We start from the raw sequence: 15,586 nt of genomic DNA, 5'->3' as shown, positions 1-15,586 counted from the left end.
GCTCAAGGTTTTCTATTTCCCTTATGGCATTAAACAGCCTAATTCTGGTCTGTAGAAGGAGGAGGAAGGCTACATCACCCCCAGGAGTGATCCAGCTTGTGTTTTGCCATGGCAGTCATCACCATCCCCTGCACCACCATCTCTGGCTGCCAACCCCATCTGGGATGTGGGTCTGGTAGAGACAGCCCAGAAGATGCACTGGTCTACCTGGAGCACTGCTAAAGCATCCCTACCTGAAGGTGCTGGTGCCTGCCACAAAGGACTCACCTCCAGAAGCATTTCCAGCTCTGTAACAGGCACTGTATCCCTAGGAGTGAAGAATTTATGACCAGAGGTGGGGGCCACAGCTGTGGAGAGAGCTGTGAAGAGCAGGGTACACTCAGCTCACCCACAGGGGTTGTGCTGGCCAAGGGTGAGGATTTCAACCTCATCTCCTTGCTCCAGAGCACCTGGATCTATACTTCAGCTGTGCCAGTCAGGACAACCATGATGTAAGATCTAAAGTGGAAAAATGAAAGCCCTGCTCTACTTTTAGTGGTAAAAACCTCCCTAGCTCCACCTTACACACAAGGGAGAGGCATACAGGGTACAAGAACCTTGTAGCATCATGAAACCACATCAGAGAAACTCTGCTGGGATCACATCAAAAAAGAGACACTTAAAACATGTTCCTTTTGGTTTATGACGTTTCTTTAAAGAGCTGGTGGTTGTGTTGGGGCACTTATTATGACTCGATTCCTGCTTCCCACCAACCTTCTTTATTTCTCCTGATTGATTGAGCCTTTGCTATCTCTGGAACCAGTGGTGTGTGTAATTCAGAGTCCTTTCCCTAGACTGCTTTGGGAAACGAGCTCTCTAGGACTCACCATTCCATCAAAGTCTATCTGACGTAACTTTAGGCAAGTCAGTGGAGCTGTCGTGGTGAGACACATGCGAGGAGGGGCAGGACTCTTTGCTCATTGTCTTGGAGCAGTTTGGTCACCCGTGTGCAGGCAGGGAGGTCATAAAGGAAATCTCAGTTCCTAAAGCCACCTTTCACCTTTTGTAGTCGCCAGAGTCATTATGTCGCTTGTACTCCTATTAGTGTCCTTGCTTAGAGTCCTGACTTACACATCGATGGCAGCACCCTCTCTTCTATCTCAATGACTCAAGAGCTTTAAATGTTTTCCCTCTTTTCCCTTTTTTCCCAACGAATTGCACAGGGAACAAACGTGTTGTCCCTTGGTTTTTAGTGTTTGTCACGAACACGGAAATACCCTACTCCTAAACTGGACAAGACATACCTGCTGATTAGAAGTCTTAACAACTACGCAGAGGTGGCAGGGCTGCCCACAGAGTGTCACACAGATCTGGTCTTCCTTGGTGTCAATTATGAAGCCTTTTAAAGTCAGCTTATTCATGCTGATTTGCACCGACTTTGCCTCCTACACAATGCTAGTCAATGGGTGCTTGAAGATTTATAGGGAAGTTATCTCAGTCTCTTTGCATGTTTACAGCATGTCTACCACAGAGGTGTGATGACAAAACGCGTTTTATTCCTCTTCAAAATCTGCTGCAATGGTGCCATTTATGGGGAAAAAACACAGGAATGTGCTCTGTGGCTTCTCAGCACCATTTTAGAAATCCTATAACTACCAGTTTGGTCAAAACAGATCAAAGGGGATATTTTATTGTATATCTGAGCAGATTAAAAGAAGCAGCCAACAAATCAGTTACATAAATCAACCAAAAAGGACTAAAGTGTTTTGCTATTAAACTGATGAAAGCCAATAAGCAGAACAAAGAAGTGCACCATACAGAGGCGTGTTGGACAGGTATGTGTTCTACAGAAGGGGAGATTCAAAGAGAAGGTCTTTCCTATCTGAAGCACTTACCGTGATTCAGAACTGGAAGAGTTTTCTCTCCCACCCCCTAATTCCCTTGTGCTAGGAAGTTATTTCCTGATCAAATATGGGGAGCACAAAAGGAAACAGGCCTCATCTTTAATTAAGAAAGCCACAAGAAAGATTTGGCAAGAAAAAACAGTTGAGCAACCATAAATATTCATAAAGAGGGGTTTATGCATCTCATCAAGGTGATGGTGTTCCCATTGAAAATAGGCAACTCTATCACTTTTTATGTAAGAGAAGAATAAGTCATGAAATGACACAGAATTGGGGTTGCTTTCTCACCTCCAAACTACCCCCCCACCATTTCAAGACCTGAGAAGTTAACCCAGCAAGTGCTTTACTTTAAACCTGTGACCAGCCCCTCTGAACACCATCACAATCTCTCATCAGCTATGCAGCAGCTCATCCCAAAGCTGCACAAACATGAGCTTGGGCACTAGGGCTTTAGCATAGCAAAAGGGAAAGCTTATCTCCTGCTGGCTGAATACGCTTCCCAGGAGGACCTGACCCACCTTCCAGGGGCAATTCCTTCCTTCTGTGTGGCTGAGAGAACATTTTCCACCCAAGAAAACAGCTTTAGCCAGAAGGGACAAGAACCCCTATGGATTTATATGGAAGTTGCTTTAACCTAGTAATAGTGAAGTGTTTTTTTCCCCTTTTCTTATGTTTTTGCTTTGGAGGGCAGTGTGATGCCATCCCAGATTCATCCCATCTTCAGGGGCCCGGCTTTCCATACGTCCCACATTCATTTCCACTGTACAATTCTGGTGGAGGAAGACATTGACACGAGAAAGATCAAACCAACCCTTTGCTTTGTTGCAAGCCTCGGCTCTACAGGCGCTCATCACCGCACGCAGATATGACATACGTGTACACCAGGGACGGAGCCGTGTGATGTTGTGTGCTCTCATTTAGACTTCAAAGGAGCAAAAGAAATTTGGCGCCCAAAGGGTGGGACTAATTTCACCCAACTTTAACCATCGAGAAGTGGGGCGCCTGGTCTACTTGTCTGGTTGTCTAGACTGCCTCTGGTAGTCAATAAGAAGAGAGGCAAGTACCTCCAGAGGTGGATTCCTCCCACCCGCCTTAGCTGCCTATTTTAGGATGCAATGAATCACCGTCTGGAGATGCCTATCTCTTTCCATTAGCCATAGATGGAGTCTCAGAGATGAAATTAGAATCCATGGCTAGTTTGATGGCTGAAGGAGGGAGGAAGGTGCACCCAGGCCTGGTGTTTGATGAATTTTATGAGGAACATCCTTTGAAAATCCCAAACTCGACTTCTAATGTAGAGCAGATGTAGGCTAATGAGAGAAAAAATACATCACCAGCTTGAATTCCCTTGGACAAGTTTGCCTTTAGGCTACTAGGGAACGAGGCTGCACTAATCAAATCAACTCTTTAACATCTCATGAATGACATGGAAAAGAGTCTGTACAGCTCAAGAAACTACGTGCATAAAAACACATGTTATGACCCAATCTTCCACCTATGGAATGGTTTTAGCACAGGTAGGTTATTGCCATTGTCCTGTCTGAATGCAATGAGTTTTCTCTGGCTGCAGATAATTACAGAGATGGAGCACAGCTCTTTGAGACTATCGCATAAAGCTTATTTTAAGAGCTAGTTCAGATTCATTTCCAGAGGCAACAAACAAATTAGTGAACTTCACATGTTCTTGTAATGAATTTCATTTTCAGCAGCACATTGAGGGAGAAGAATGCTGACAAAGGGAGAGATTGCAAGTTGTCAAAATGACTCATCAAACCCTCATAAAAATATTTTCCTTTTTTTTGCTTCCTCAGTCCTTCCCCTCCTTTTTTTTTTTGTGTCAAAAAGAGTCAATTTTTGCTTCAGGATACTCTCACATTTCTCACGTCCATACTCACAATGACAAACTGTTGATTCTGGAGTTCTTATGTACCAAAAGGTGAAATACTCATTGTTCCTTGGAAAGACCAAAAAGACATTGAGTGAACCTCCTGCCTTGCTGCCTTCTCACTGGGATTCAGGAGCAACAACAGGGATTTGGCTAACACAGAAATTTTACCCAATACCAGGCAATGTATGCCCCAAATCTCTTACCTATCAGGAAGTCACGGGCTCTGGTGAGGCATTTTAGGACCAGGGCTGCAGCAGCACGGTTGGTTCACAGACATTTAATTGCAGCCTATGTTACGTTCCAGGTGTCTCCTACACATTCAACATGTCTAATGGGGTACAGAAAGGGAGCGGTGGCACACCAGCCTTCCGTCTCACTCTTGGTCCAGGACATAGTTTTCCTATATATAGCTCATAACAATTGCCTTTTGTCCTCTTCTTTGGATTCAAGCATGCATTTCACTTGTGATAAATCTTTGTTTAGAGCTTAAAGGATCTGGGAAGTTACAAGCTTTAGCTTGAAGCCTCTAATATTTGTTTTAACTGATATTGCCAGTTGTGCTGGCACCCCAGTATGAACCGTGAGCCTAAAATACTATAAACAAAGGTGCAATGTGAAAGTCATGCTGTAAATATGTTGAATTACCCCATTTGTATAGGGCAAAAGTATTAGTTTACACAACTAATTCGTACCACCAGCCCCTCAAACTCACATAAGTTACAATTAGACTTCAATTAATAGCCTTGGGAACCTCTGCTGCAGTCACGTCCTATGGTTGCGCTGTGCATGGATTCTTTTTAAGAACTTGATATTAGAAGGGTTAATGTTTTCAGGAGGTTTAGCATTGTTTTTAGGGCTTGCACAGCCTGATCCTAACTCTTGGAAAATGTACTCGGAGGGGGTTAATGCAGATGAGGGAACACAGCTACTGGGTGTCCCCAGATACTGTCCTGTCGTATGTAATGTGGAGACTTCTGCAAGCATCGCTCCACTTTGGTCAGGAAAGGCTGAGGGCACTTAGTTATTTGCACTATAATGTTTCTTTTTCTCCCAAACAATTTACTCTCAAAGAGCTGAAAGAGCCCTATTGTCAGTTTGGAGAAGGCCCCGAGATGGTTGGCAGATAGGTTTGCTGTCTTATGCCTTTGGGCTGGTGATTAGGAGAGAGAGATTCACCTTGCCAATGTGAGTCAAAGCCATAGCTGTGTCCAGTCTAATCCACTCATTAAGACTTCCTCTGTTGATGCAGAAAGACCAGGGCCTGTGGAGAGTGAATCACCCCAGTTCCCCTAAGCATGGACCCAAGGGCTGTTTCTCTTGGAGATGTCTCTCCATGGAGTGTCAAGGACGTGTCTGGCAAAGCCACCCAGCTTTTAGCTGTCACTTCTTGAATGAGGTGCATCTCACCAGGCTGGAACGTGCTACTGTGCCTTTTTAGTTCCCTGGTAGTTCACTACCAGAAGATGGATCAAAAAGGTCTTTAACATCCAGCTTGGTAGAAGCTCCAGTATGGCGAGGGCCAAATATTTATCTGTGTCAACAGGACTTCAGGTTAAGAATCTGCAGCACTGCTCAAGTGAAAATGTCACTGACAGAACAGAACATAGATCTGGTAAGCAAACCAAAATACGCCACAGTTCCTGCTCTGTTTTAGAGGTGTTTCATGGTGGTTAGGAGAAGGTCAGTGTGAAATGCTACATGGGAAATGCTTTTGGGGGGCATTTTGGTCCTATCTAGACCCATAACACAGTGAATGTGCGGGTGTTTCAGGCACAGAAACAATCCATCCATCACAACACAACTTCCACCATGTTTTTTCCATGCTTGACTTTTTTGTCTCTGGTTATTCTTCCGCACCCAAAGATTGTAAAATTACCCCCACAAAGTGCAAGTCTGCAAAACCTGCCATCACACAGAGAACCCCATGAGACACAAAACCCCAAACGACACACTGCAAACAAATCACAAAGAGTTTCTTCAAAAATGTCTCCTAAACTATAATTAGAGTAAGTTAGGGGAACACTTCAAACCATAATGTATTCTAAGCCAACTTGCAAACAGAGCACTTTCAGATTCCTTTTTATTTCCTCAGTAGTTAGTATTTGCTGGGCTGTTTTGCATTCTGAGGAGCATTTATTGCTGCCAGGCAAACCAAACCCTTAAGCGCTTTAAATTAACGTCCTGATCCTATCAAGGCCAGCTTCCCAAATATATATAAGGGGTTAGCATCACTGGTGTCACTCCAGCAGGATCTCTGTTCCTCTCCTGCAGAAGAGCTTCCCCTAAACTTCCATATTCCACCTCCAAGTAAGCCACGATGAGCAGACAGGCGCCTACAGTGAGATCCGTCCTGGGACGAAGAGGCTTTAGTTCGGCTTCGGAGATCTGTGGTCGCAGCTACGCTGCCTCTGCCTGCCAGCCTGTGCGCTGCGGAGCCGGTGCCTACAGCAGCAGGAGCGTCTGCAACCTTGGTGGAAACAGGAGAATTTCCTACGTGAATGGGGGCTGTGGAAATGGATGTTTTGGAGAGCTCGGCTTTGGAGGTGTAGGCTACGGCAGTGTTGGAGGAAGGGTTGGTCTTTGTGGCCCCAGGGGATATAGCATTGTGAGAGGGTACCCCGATCGCAAGGCTGAGGGTATCCAAGGCATCTGCATCGATGAGAGGCTTCTGAAGCCCCTCTGCGTTGGTGTCGACCCACTGGAACATGAAATACGCTGCCAGGAGAAGGAACAGATCAAGACCCTCAACACTCAATTTGCCTGCTTCATCGACAAGGTGAGTGCAAACCTGCTCGTGCCATGAACCACTGAGCCGGTTCCATGCAAGGGTCCAGATTCCCATCGCCGTGTTGGTTCAGGCTGAGATCCTCAGTACTGGGGAAGGGCTCATTTCAGCCACACACCGGTCCTAGTATTTGATGGTGTTTGTATTGTGGCCACGGGAGCACTGGACTTTCCTGCAGGTGTCTCCTCTCTGGACAGCCCCAGTTCAAGGCTGGATTTCCCTACTGCAGCCTTGTTCTAGCTCAATGAGAAGTTACAGCCCTGATGGGCTCATCTTTCTGCCCTGTATCATCCCCTTTTCTCCCTTTGTCTTTAAATAGAGCGACTGTTCCCAAAACATTCCTGAAGGCAAAGGAGGTCAATCCCGTTTCAGGCATTAGATATCTAAGACTGAGCTGCCACCTTAGGGTCCGTTTGTAGAAAAAACAACCAGGTCCCACTCTATGGGGACTCAATTTCATCCTAAAATACAAGAGGCACCACTCAGAGGAGCTTTATGTCTATTCGTTAGTGAGAAAGGCAGATTTAGACATATGGCTTTTATATTTCTAGATAATGTAAACATGGGATTTTTAGATTTCTAAATAAAGGCCGATAATTGGCTCATTATCTTGGCATCTCACCTCTCACTTTCCCAAAATCCTATTCCTACACCCCGAGTGAGAGCAGACAGTTAAACTATAGGTGCTGAGTTACTGCATTAATCTCTTGATTTGAAGAATTGCTGGTTTTTGGCCTGCAGGTCCGATTCCTGGAGCAGCAAAACAAAGTGCTGGAGACAAAGTGGGGCCTCCTGCAGCAATATGTCCTGCCAAAGAAAGGGAAAAACCTGGAGCTCTACTTCGAGAATTACATCTGCGACCTAAGGAAGCGCCTGGACTGCTTGCTCTGTGAGAAGCAAAAACTGGGCAGCGAAGAATGTGCCACGAGCCAGCTGGTGGAGGAGTTCAAGTGCAAGTAAGGACCTTCAGGTCTCTTCTAGCTGTTGGCATTCACTTCTCCTCTGGTTCATCTCAGGCAACATCTCCCAGACATGTGGCACATCACCTCTGGGGATGTCACATTCTTCTGTCTCACTTGCAAACTCTTTGCATTGTTAATATGGTTGTTCATGAAGGAGCTTCTGATCTTGGAATGGTCTCCAGACACTGAGCTTATAGTGCTTGATAGCAGCCTCTGAGCAAGTGGAGGTCGTTATTGATACGTGATGGTTAATGTCAGTGTGTCTGATAATACTGTTTGCCTCAGCCCCTTTCTTCTCGTTTTTCAACAGATATGAAGAGGAAATCAACAGGCGCACGACTGTGGAGAATGAGTTTGTGGCACTCAAAAAGGTGAGAAATTCAAAATGCATGAATCATTGTATCTGAAATAAGTTTATTTGGTGTAAATCTTGGCCAAAATGATGCATTATTAGCAAATGCCTGGCAAAAGTGTTATAATGAGCAGGTGGAGGAGGCCTGTAAAGAGGTACAGGGTCAAAGAAAGAGGCAAATGCAACTAAAAAGCAAAAACACTGTACCCTTAAAGCTCACACCATCAGCACTGCAGCAATAGTTTTGTTCTCCCAAGCACAATGGGAAGGTGCATTTGTGGAAGAGGTCACACTGGAATATCCGGTGTCTAAGACGTTGGCTATTTTCTGTCTCTTCATTTCCTTTATACTTGGACATCAGAAAAGCAGAAATCATTTGGACAACATGAAGAAATAATGTTTAAACTCTCATTAGTCAATTCTGAGCTTGTAGCCACGTCCTCACTAATAAACAAACAAATCCCTGTAAGTCGTGTTGGAATGGGTTTGTTTTCCTTGAGGAGACACCAGAGCATCCTGACTCACCCTCTCACACCTTTCTGCTCTTGAAACCTTGTTGAAACATGTTTCTGTTTTATTGGTGCTGTCTCTGTTTTCTGTGTGCTTCTCCACCGTTTGCAGTGAGATAGGGCTGGACCGTGTCTCCTCTCTTTCAGGATGCAGACTGTATCTTTCTGAACAAGGAAGAGCTGGAGGTGAAGGTGGATCTGTTAAGAAGGCAGCTGGAGTTGTTGAAATGCGTGTTCGAGGAGGTGAGTTTTCTCTGGTCCGCCCCAGAAGTTTGGTGGTGCTGTCTCATGCTTCAGGTACTCCAAATTTGTACAGCTTGAAACCCTTCCTGGACACGTCTCATCCCAAGCTCTGAATACTTGAAAACAAGGAAGTACAAGGTTGATATAACATTAACATTATGATGCTAGAAATAGGGTGGTTCCCCCTTTCTCTGGTATGAATTGTCCCTGTCCTAACTCTACCCTTGAGTCTGTTTAGTTACTCCGGATTGCAGTTGTCTGATTAGAGCTAAAGAAACTCCCAGCTTAATCCTGTCATTAACATCAGTAAAGAAGATGAAGATGACAGGATATTAAGGGTTAAGTCACCCAAATTCCTTGCCCTTTATGTGGACAGAATTGCTGCAGGTCAGCATGCAGGTCAGCAGTTGACATGTGGCAACCCATCCAGCAGGGAGGATTTTCTGCTGAGACAACCATAGACTTGTTCTATCCCTCAGTGTGCCTCTTTCTCCCAGCCCTTCCTTCTCTACAAAGTCTGAGCATTGCTAACACCTGACTAAGCCATTCCCCAACCTGTAGGAACGAGCTCAGGTAGATCGGCAGCTATGCGACACTTCGGTCATCGTGAAAATGGACAACAACCGAGACCTGGACATGGAAAGCATCATCAAGAACGTTGAATGTTGGTACCAAGAAATAGCTCAGAAGAGCAAAGAAGAAGTTGATGCTTTCTATCAAACCAGGGTGAGTAAGAAGTAACCTGGGGTCTCAATGGCAACTGAAGAGGTCAGAACTGGTGACCGTCTTGTTTCTTGGTTCCAGTTTCAGGAGCTTCAGGATAAGAGAGGCAAGTATTGCGACGACCTGCAGAGCAATAAGTGTGAGATTTCAGAGCTAACCCGTATGATACAGAAGCTGCAGTGTGAACTGGAGAACGTGAAGAAGCAGGTAGGAAAGGTCCAGAATGATGACTGCAGAAAGGGAAATGTCTTGGAGAACAATTAAGTTATCGGGGAAGATTGGCCTTTAGTAGACAAGACCTGCTCTAGGCTGTAGGTGGAAAGTGTATAGTTGGAAAGAGGATAGTGAGAAGGGACACTGGTGGGTTTTCCCTCTGTTTGCAGTTGGAAAAGTGGATTGAAAACTAGAATGTCCAAGAACTGGGAAACGAAGACTTGAAGACTGTTATCTTCCCTTCTGACAGGTCTCCTGCCTGCAAACCTCCATTTGTGATGTTGAACAGCGTGGAGATTGTGCCCTCAAAGATGCCCGGGAGAAGCATGTTGAGCTGCAGAATGCCCTTCAGAAGGCCAAGGATGAGCTGGCTTGCATGCTGAGGGATTACCAGGAGCTGCTGAATGTCAAGCTGGCCTTGGATATTGAGATTGCAACGTATAAGACTCTACTGGAGGGTGAAGAGAGCAGGTGAGTGACAAAGACCTTGTCCCTTTCCTCCTGTATTCCAGAGGGCAGAACAATTCCAGCTTCCAAGTGAATTTTGCAGCTCCAGGATCCTCCCAGGCTCACAGAAAATGGCACTGGAGAAATGGCTGGAGGCCATACAGGCCACCATTGTGCCAGGAAAAACAGTGCCTGTCCTAAGGATAGTCAAACGTGTTACAACACGGGATGAAGTGGGCTGGGTCTATGGCTGGAAGTTATGAGTAACGTAAGGTTTCCAGATGTGCATGCAACTGGTTAATAGGATAACGTGTATTTCTCTTCTCTCCCCTAACAGGATATGTGTGGGGAACCCAGTGAGCGTGTGTAAGTAACCTGAAGATTTTCAGCCATGAGGGCTTCTCATGTTAGTTTATGGAGTGCTTATCTTCTTCCCTGCCTCAGTCTTTAATATTCACCTTTTCTAGGTTGCAATGAGACTTTTGCCCTGTGAGAGCAGGTAGATTAGTAGTGCCATTGGCCTGTAACCCATCTGCCCAAGATCCCTCTGCCTTCCTTTTCCATGTTGGCCCAGGCTGATGTTGAAAGTTTAGTTTCAGAAATCCCAAATACCTCTGAATTTATGAAAAATCAGCTTTTGGAAGGAGGGGGGAAGGTGGAATCCAGGACCCTTTCTCTATTCTTGGAGGCAACAGCAAGCTGTCCTGGTGAGTTCACCAGGCACTGATATGCATTGAACCTGGGAGAGAACATGGCACCAGCCAGACGAGCAACGTGGGAACTGGGAGGATGTGTGAGGGGATGTGTTGCGACATGGGGAAGGAGCTGGAAGGAGCAGGGGCTCCGGTATGTTGGACAGATCTAGAGGAGATCAGGTTGGGTTGGTTCTGTCACTCATGAAGCAGCATGCCTTGTGAGAGTCTTCCAGTTTTCCTCCCTGTATAACCCCTCCCATGGGCTGTCTTGCAGCTGTGGTCAGCAGCGGCTACAACATCCCTGACGACTGTGGGATGCTGGCTGCAAACGCGGCTGCGTGCGGCTACGGCTCCTTGGGAAGGCGATCCGGACGGCACAGCTCCCAGAATGGAGGATTCAGCTCCCGGAGCGCTGGGATCCACCCCAAGAGAGTCATTAGCTCGGTGGCCAAGCAGTGTGTCCCAGAGGTGTACTGCCAAGCCGGAGCTGTCAACTGCAAGAATGGGGGATTCAGCTCCCGGAGCGGGGGTTACCCAGCCCGCACCGTCATCAGCACGGGGAACGGGGGCTTGAATGCTCGCATGGGGCCGTGCCAAGCTGGTGGGGTGGTCAGCTTTGGAAACCAGGGCTGCGTTGTCAGGCAGCTGGGGAGCTCTCCCGTCGTCGTTGCGAACAGCCCTGAGGTTGTGGGGTGCAACAACGGCGTGGTGGGGAACTACGCGGTTGTCAGAGACCCCTGTGTTGTGCCGTAGGGCCATCGGCTGGGAGGTGGCAGAGCCACGGTGGAGAGCAGCACTCAGAGGTGCTGAGATGATGCAGGGCAGCTCCTCTGCCCCATAGCAGCAACGTTTGCCACCCAGTCCATTCCCACATGTATTAGTATTAGATATTTACCCCACCAAGTGATGTGTTCAGAGTCCCCAGCCCTAAAGACACATCTAGAAAGCTTCTCCAGCAGGTGCTCAACACAGTGTTATTGCTCTGAGTTTATACTCTCTAGAGGATCACAGCTTTAAGGGTTTGCTTCTTGTGCTGCCTTCTCTCTCTGCCTTTCCCCATAATGAGCATTAATGATTTTCTTCCTTCCAAGACTCCTCTTTTCCTTCGAGCTCCTGCCAAAGCATTTCAGAGAAGAGAGTGATGATTTAGCTTTACCAGGAGGCGCTGCAAAGAGCACGCTCCCCTTTTGATTTCTGTCAAAGGAAAAAACCCTGAGCTGCCAATTTGGGCTTAAATTTTAATCAAAGGAATTTCAGCTTCCAGAGCACCCGCTCGTTACGCTGCAGCCATAGGCTTTGTGTGGAATCTGCTTACAGATGAATCCATAGAACCTTCATGCGCTTCTGCATGCTCGGGGTGGCTAGTTCAAAGTGTGCTGTTTAGAAGAGCTCACCCCCCATCCCTACCCCCAGAATTCCAAGGGAAGTTATTGGTGCAGATGTCTTCCAAGCTGACATCTTGTACTCACACCAACAGGGTTTCTTTCACTGACTGCTCAGACTTCCCAGCTTTTCCTTGTGCCTTCAATAAACTGCATTGAAAGTATGTTTTGTCCTGGAATTTTTCCCTAGATGGAATTTAAAGGAATCACAAAACAGGTGAAGAAGAAGGGTGGGAAGAAAGCACCAAGCAGATCTTTGATTCCTTTAGCCAGTGGACTCAGGAATGCCCTGTGATGTTATTTTGTTTTGGTTACCTCCTTTTGTCACATCACCTACGAGCTATTTTATAGCCCAAGGAACAACTGATGCCAAAGTGTGACAGAAACCTCCCAAATCGTTCTGAGCACTGTAAGATGTCCTCTACCACAGGTTTACCAGCCTGTAGCTCCATTCACCTCTGATCTTTCCATGTCACAGCTGTTGAATATATATATATATATATATATATATATATATATATATGTATATATAAAGATGCCATCACTGGTCTTCTGGGCTCGACGGGGCTGTACTCTGCGAGCGTCATAGGTGCTTCAGACACAAACCCTTTGCTTCAGTGGCATTAAGGCTGACAAAGTGTGACGTTTGCCTTGTATGACTTAAAAGGCAAAGGGATAAGTTATGAGACCTATAGGCCATACCGGAGTGGCATTGACTTTGTCTCAGTTTTGAAGTCTCCCATGTAGTGCTCCACGTGTGAACTGCTGGCTTGGGGCTCATTTCATGGAAAGAAACCAACATTTCCATGGGCTGATTCATCTGACCAAATGCAGGTGCTTAATTTAGCATGAAACACATCAAGCTCTAGACTCCACTGACAGCATCAATTAGGTCTCTCCTGGCTCTGCAGGCAGCCTGGGGCAGGGGCATTAGTGCAAATGGAGACATCACCATGCAAGACGCCTGCATGTACTCAGACGAATACACCCTGCCCGTCATCCACTGGATTCACAGACACTATTATCACAGTGAATTTCCTCCTGTCTCCAGCACATGAAGAATTACAGGCCACACGGCACTACTAATCTGCCTGCTCTCACAGGGCAAAAGTCTAATTGCAACCTAAAAAACGTGAATATTAAAGACTGAGGCAGGGAAGAAGTTAAGCACCTTTGGGGAAGGGCATGAGATGTCATTCCTATACTAGGAGTAGGAGCTGCTTCATCTAACTTTGACCATCTTCGTGTCACACTCTGGTTATGGGAGGTGCTGAGTGCTCCACCTGAGCCCCTCTCTCAAGTGAGGAAACCCAGTTCTGCAGTTTATACAACCTCCAAGCGACTTCAATTAGATGAGATGGAGCCCACCTCAGTGGGTAACTTTGCATCTGAGCTTAATGCATTCACTGCTTGCAAATGTGACCTGGAAAGAAGGGAGGCCTGATGTTTAGAGTCCCTGCTGAGACATTTGGCAGCTCCAGTGAATTTCCTCAACGTCACCAATTCCCTGTGTGGTTTCACGATGTCACTCTCGGCCACAGCCAGGCAGTGAGCACAGGAACCACTGTGGATCGAAGTTTGGGTCTTCCTTGTGGCTAGGAGGAGGCATGGCAGTCCCTTTGCAATCCATAGCCAGAACTTAGCTTGGCTTTGTTTCAGAGGCCATTTTTCATTGGGTTTTGCTGTTGCTAAAAAAGACAGGAGGTGGAGAAAGCCACAGCTTTGGGACCTGGGGTTAGTCCTCACCAGCCACTGCTGGTTGACTCAACCAGTTGGTCTTGCCCTTGCTTGCTTTCCCTCTATGGCCCGGTGAAACAGGACCTGGCTTTGCATGGCATTCCGAGCCTCGAAGGGGTGACAGCACAGAAAACCCCAGGTTTTCCAGAGCTTTCCCCTCCTGACCATTAAAGTCGGGACACCCATCTGTCCCCAGATAAGAGAAGACACAACCTTGGGCTGTCGGTTGCAGTGCCTCATTCTCTTGCTCCAGGGGTGAACTGCAGGCTGGAGTCTAAAATAGCTTCCTAGCATTAGTATGGGTGACTTCTCCCATCCCAGCCAAGGAAGCAGGAGGTGGCTGCCTAATTTCAGTGGGAGAATGATTACCTTTCACTGGACTGAATAACAGAGGGAAGAAAGGAAGATGATATTACCTCTTCCAAACCAAGGGCAACTCCTTTTCTCCTCATTTTGAGCCAACACCTGGATGTTCTTAGCTACAATGGTAGCAAACCGAAGAGGAAAATGGAGGCTGCATTATTTTTTTCTCTATGGCAACAGCTTTTACCACAGGACTCTTGTCCCAAATGGAAAAGGTTCATCCCAAAGAGTTTTCAAACTTGTGTCACAAGCTCAGGAACATTTTCTTGGAAGTGATTGCTATCTTTCCTTCCTTTTCCTCCTTTTCTTTTAATAAATCTTGAAGATTTACGCTATGAAAGGGTTTTGGTTTGATGTTTTGGCTGACCAATACTGGGGCAGCGCTTGGACTCGATGATCTTAAAAGTCTTTTCCAACCTAGTTGATTCCATGATTCGAATACAACACTCCAATCCCAAGCCTGCCATGGTCGAGGAGATGAAGATGGAAGTGAGAAGAAGCAAAACCATCTAGACTAAGTGCATGGTCTAGGCCTCCTCCATTATCAGTGGGGACAGATGGGCAACTCAGAGAGTGCCCCTTCCAAAACGCAAGCATGTTTTGGGTGTGTTGCTAAAAGAGCAGTATGAAGACAGGGTGGCTCTACAACCTCCTGCAAATATGTCACCACCCTTTATAACCAGCACTTTCCATTTCAAGCATCCTGTCCAGCGTGGAACGCTGCCATAAACTCACCTTCAAAACCCTTATCCCACTGACCCATCACCCTGAACTTAATTTATAGAGTAGAAAGGGTGACTCACCTTCTCCTAAAGGATCTCTCTGCACTAAATACACCAGGACAAGAAAGTGGGAAGAGGAGGAAAAGGTGGGATTCTTACAGGAAGAGAAAATAACCACCAAGTCAGTCATCTCCACGGCGTGTCCCTGCGGTACAAGGCAGAAGAATCGGCACAACTGTGGCAATCAGCTGAAAGAACTCACTTCACAGTGGATATCTGAGCCGGTAATTACCCCGAGTGGAACACATTAAACAAGGGAATGTTCTCTGAGCCATGATTGTCATTTAGGCTTTTTTACTTGCTCGTTATTCCCTCTGTGTGTGTGATAGTTACGATGATGTTTATTCATGTCAAAAGCAGATGCCATTTACTACCAGTCAAACAAAACTATGCAGGCTCAAAAGACATTTAGCTCATCCACCATGCCCAGTATAAGGGGTATTTTCAAAGTCTGCCACTAGACGGGCTCTTTGCCTTCCTGCTCTGCCTCTTTCTTTTTAGTTTAAGGCATCCGTGCCCATGGAGGGGGTTGGAATTAAATGATCTTAAGGTCCTTATCAAAGCAAACTATTCTATGGCTGTACTTGGAATGAGCAAAAGATGATGGACCTCTGCAGTCCAC

The 15,586-nt window shown here is 46.3% G+C and overlaps 1 protein-coding gene across 1 annotated transcript; it reads left to right on the top strand.

Moving 5' to 3' along the window:
- Window positions 1-5,871: 5,871 nt before the first annotated feature.
- On the top strand, window positions 5,872-11,902 carry LOC130597453 (keratin, type II cytoskeletal 4-like). The gene is made up of 9 exons (XM_057406004.1): window positions 5,872-6,547; window positions 7,298-7,512; window positions 7,829-7,889; window positions 8,527-8,622; window positions 9,184-9,348; window positions 9,427-9,552; window positions 9,809-10,029; window positions 10,343-10,371; window positions 10,975-11,902. The coding sequence occupies exons 1-9, from the start codon at window positions 6,089-6,091 to the stop codon at window positions 11,451-11,453; spliced, it is 1,851 nt and encodes a 616-aa protein (XP_057261987.1). The 5' UTR covers window positions 5,872-6,088; the 3' UTR covers window positions 11,454-11,902.
- Window positions 11,903-15,586: the final 3,684 nt, after the last annotated feature.

The sequence above is a fragment of the Pezoporus wallicus genome, unplaced genomic scaffold (genome assembly GCF_028554395.1).
Source record: "Pezoporus wallicus isolate ANWC-B61680 ecotype Strahan unplaced genomic scaffold, APGP_CSIRO_Pwel_v1 contig_9772, whole genome shotgun sequence".
NCBI lineage: Eukaryota > Metazoa > Chordata > Aves > Psittaciformes > Psittacidae > Pezoporus > Pezoporus wallicus.
The sequence above is the reverse complement of the archived record's forward strand: the minus strand, read 5'-3'. Positions and strand labels throughout refer to the sequence as shown.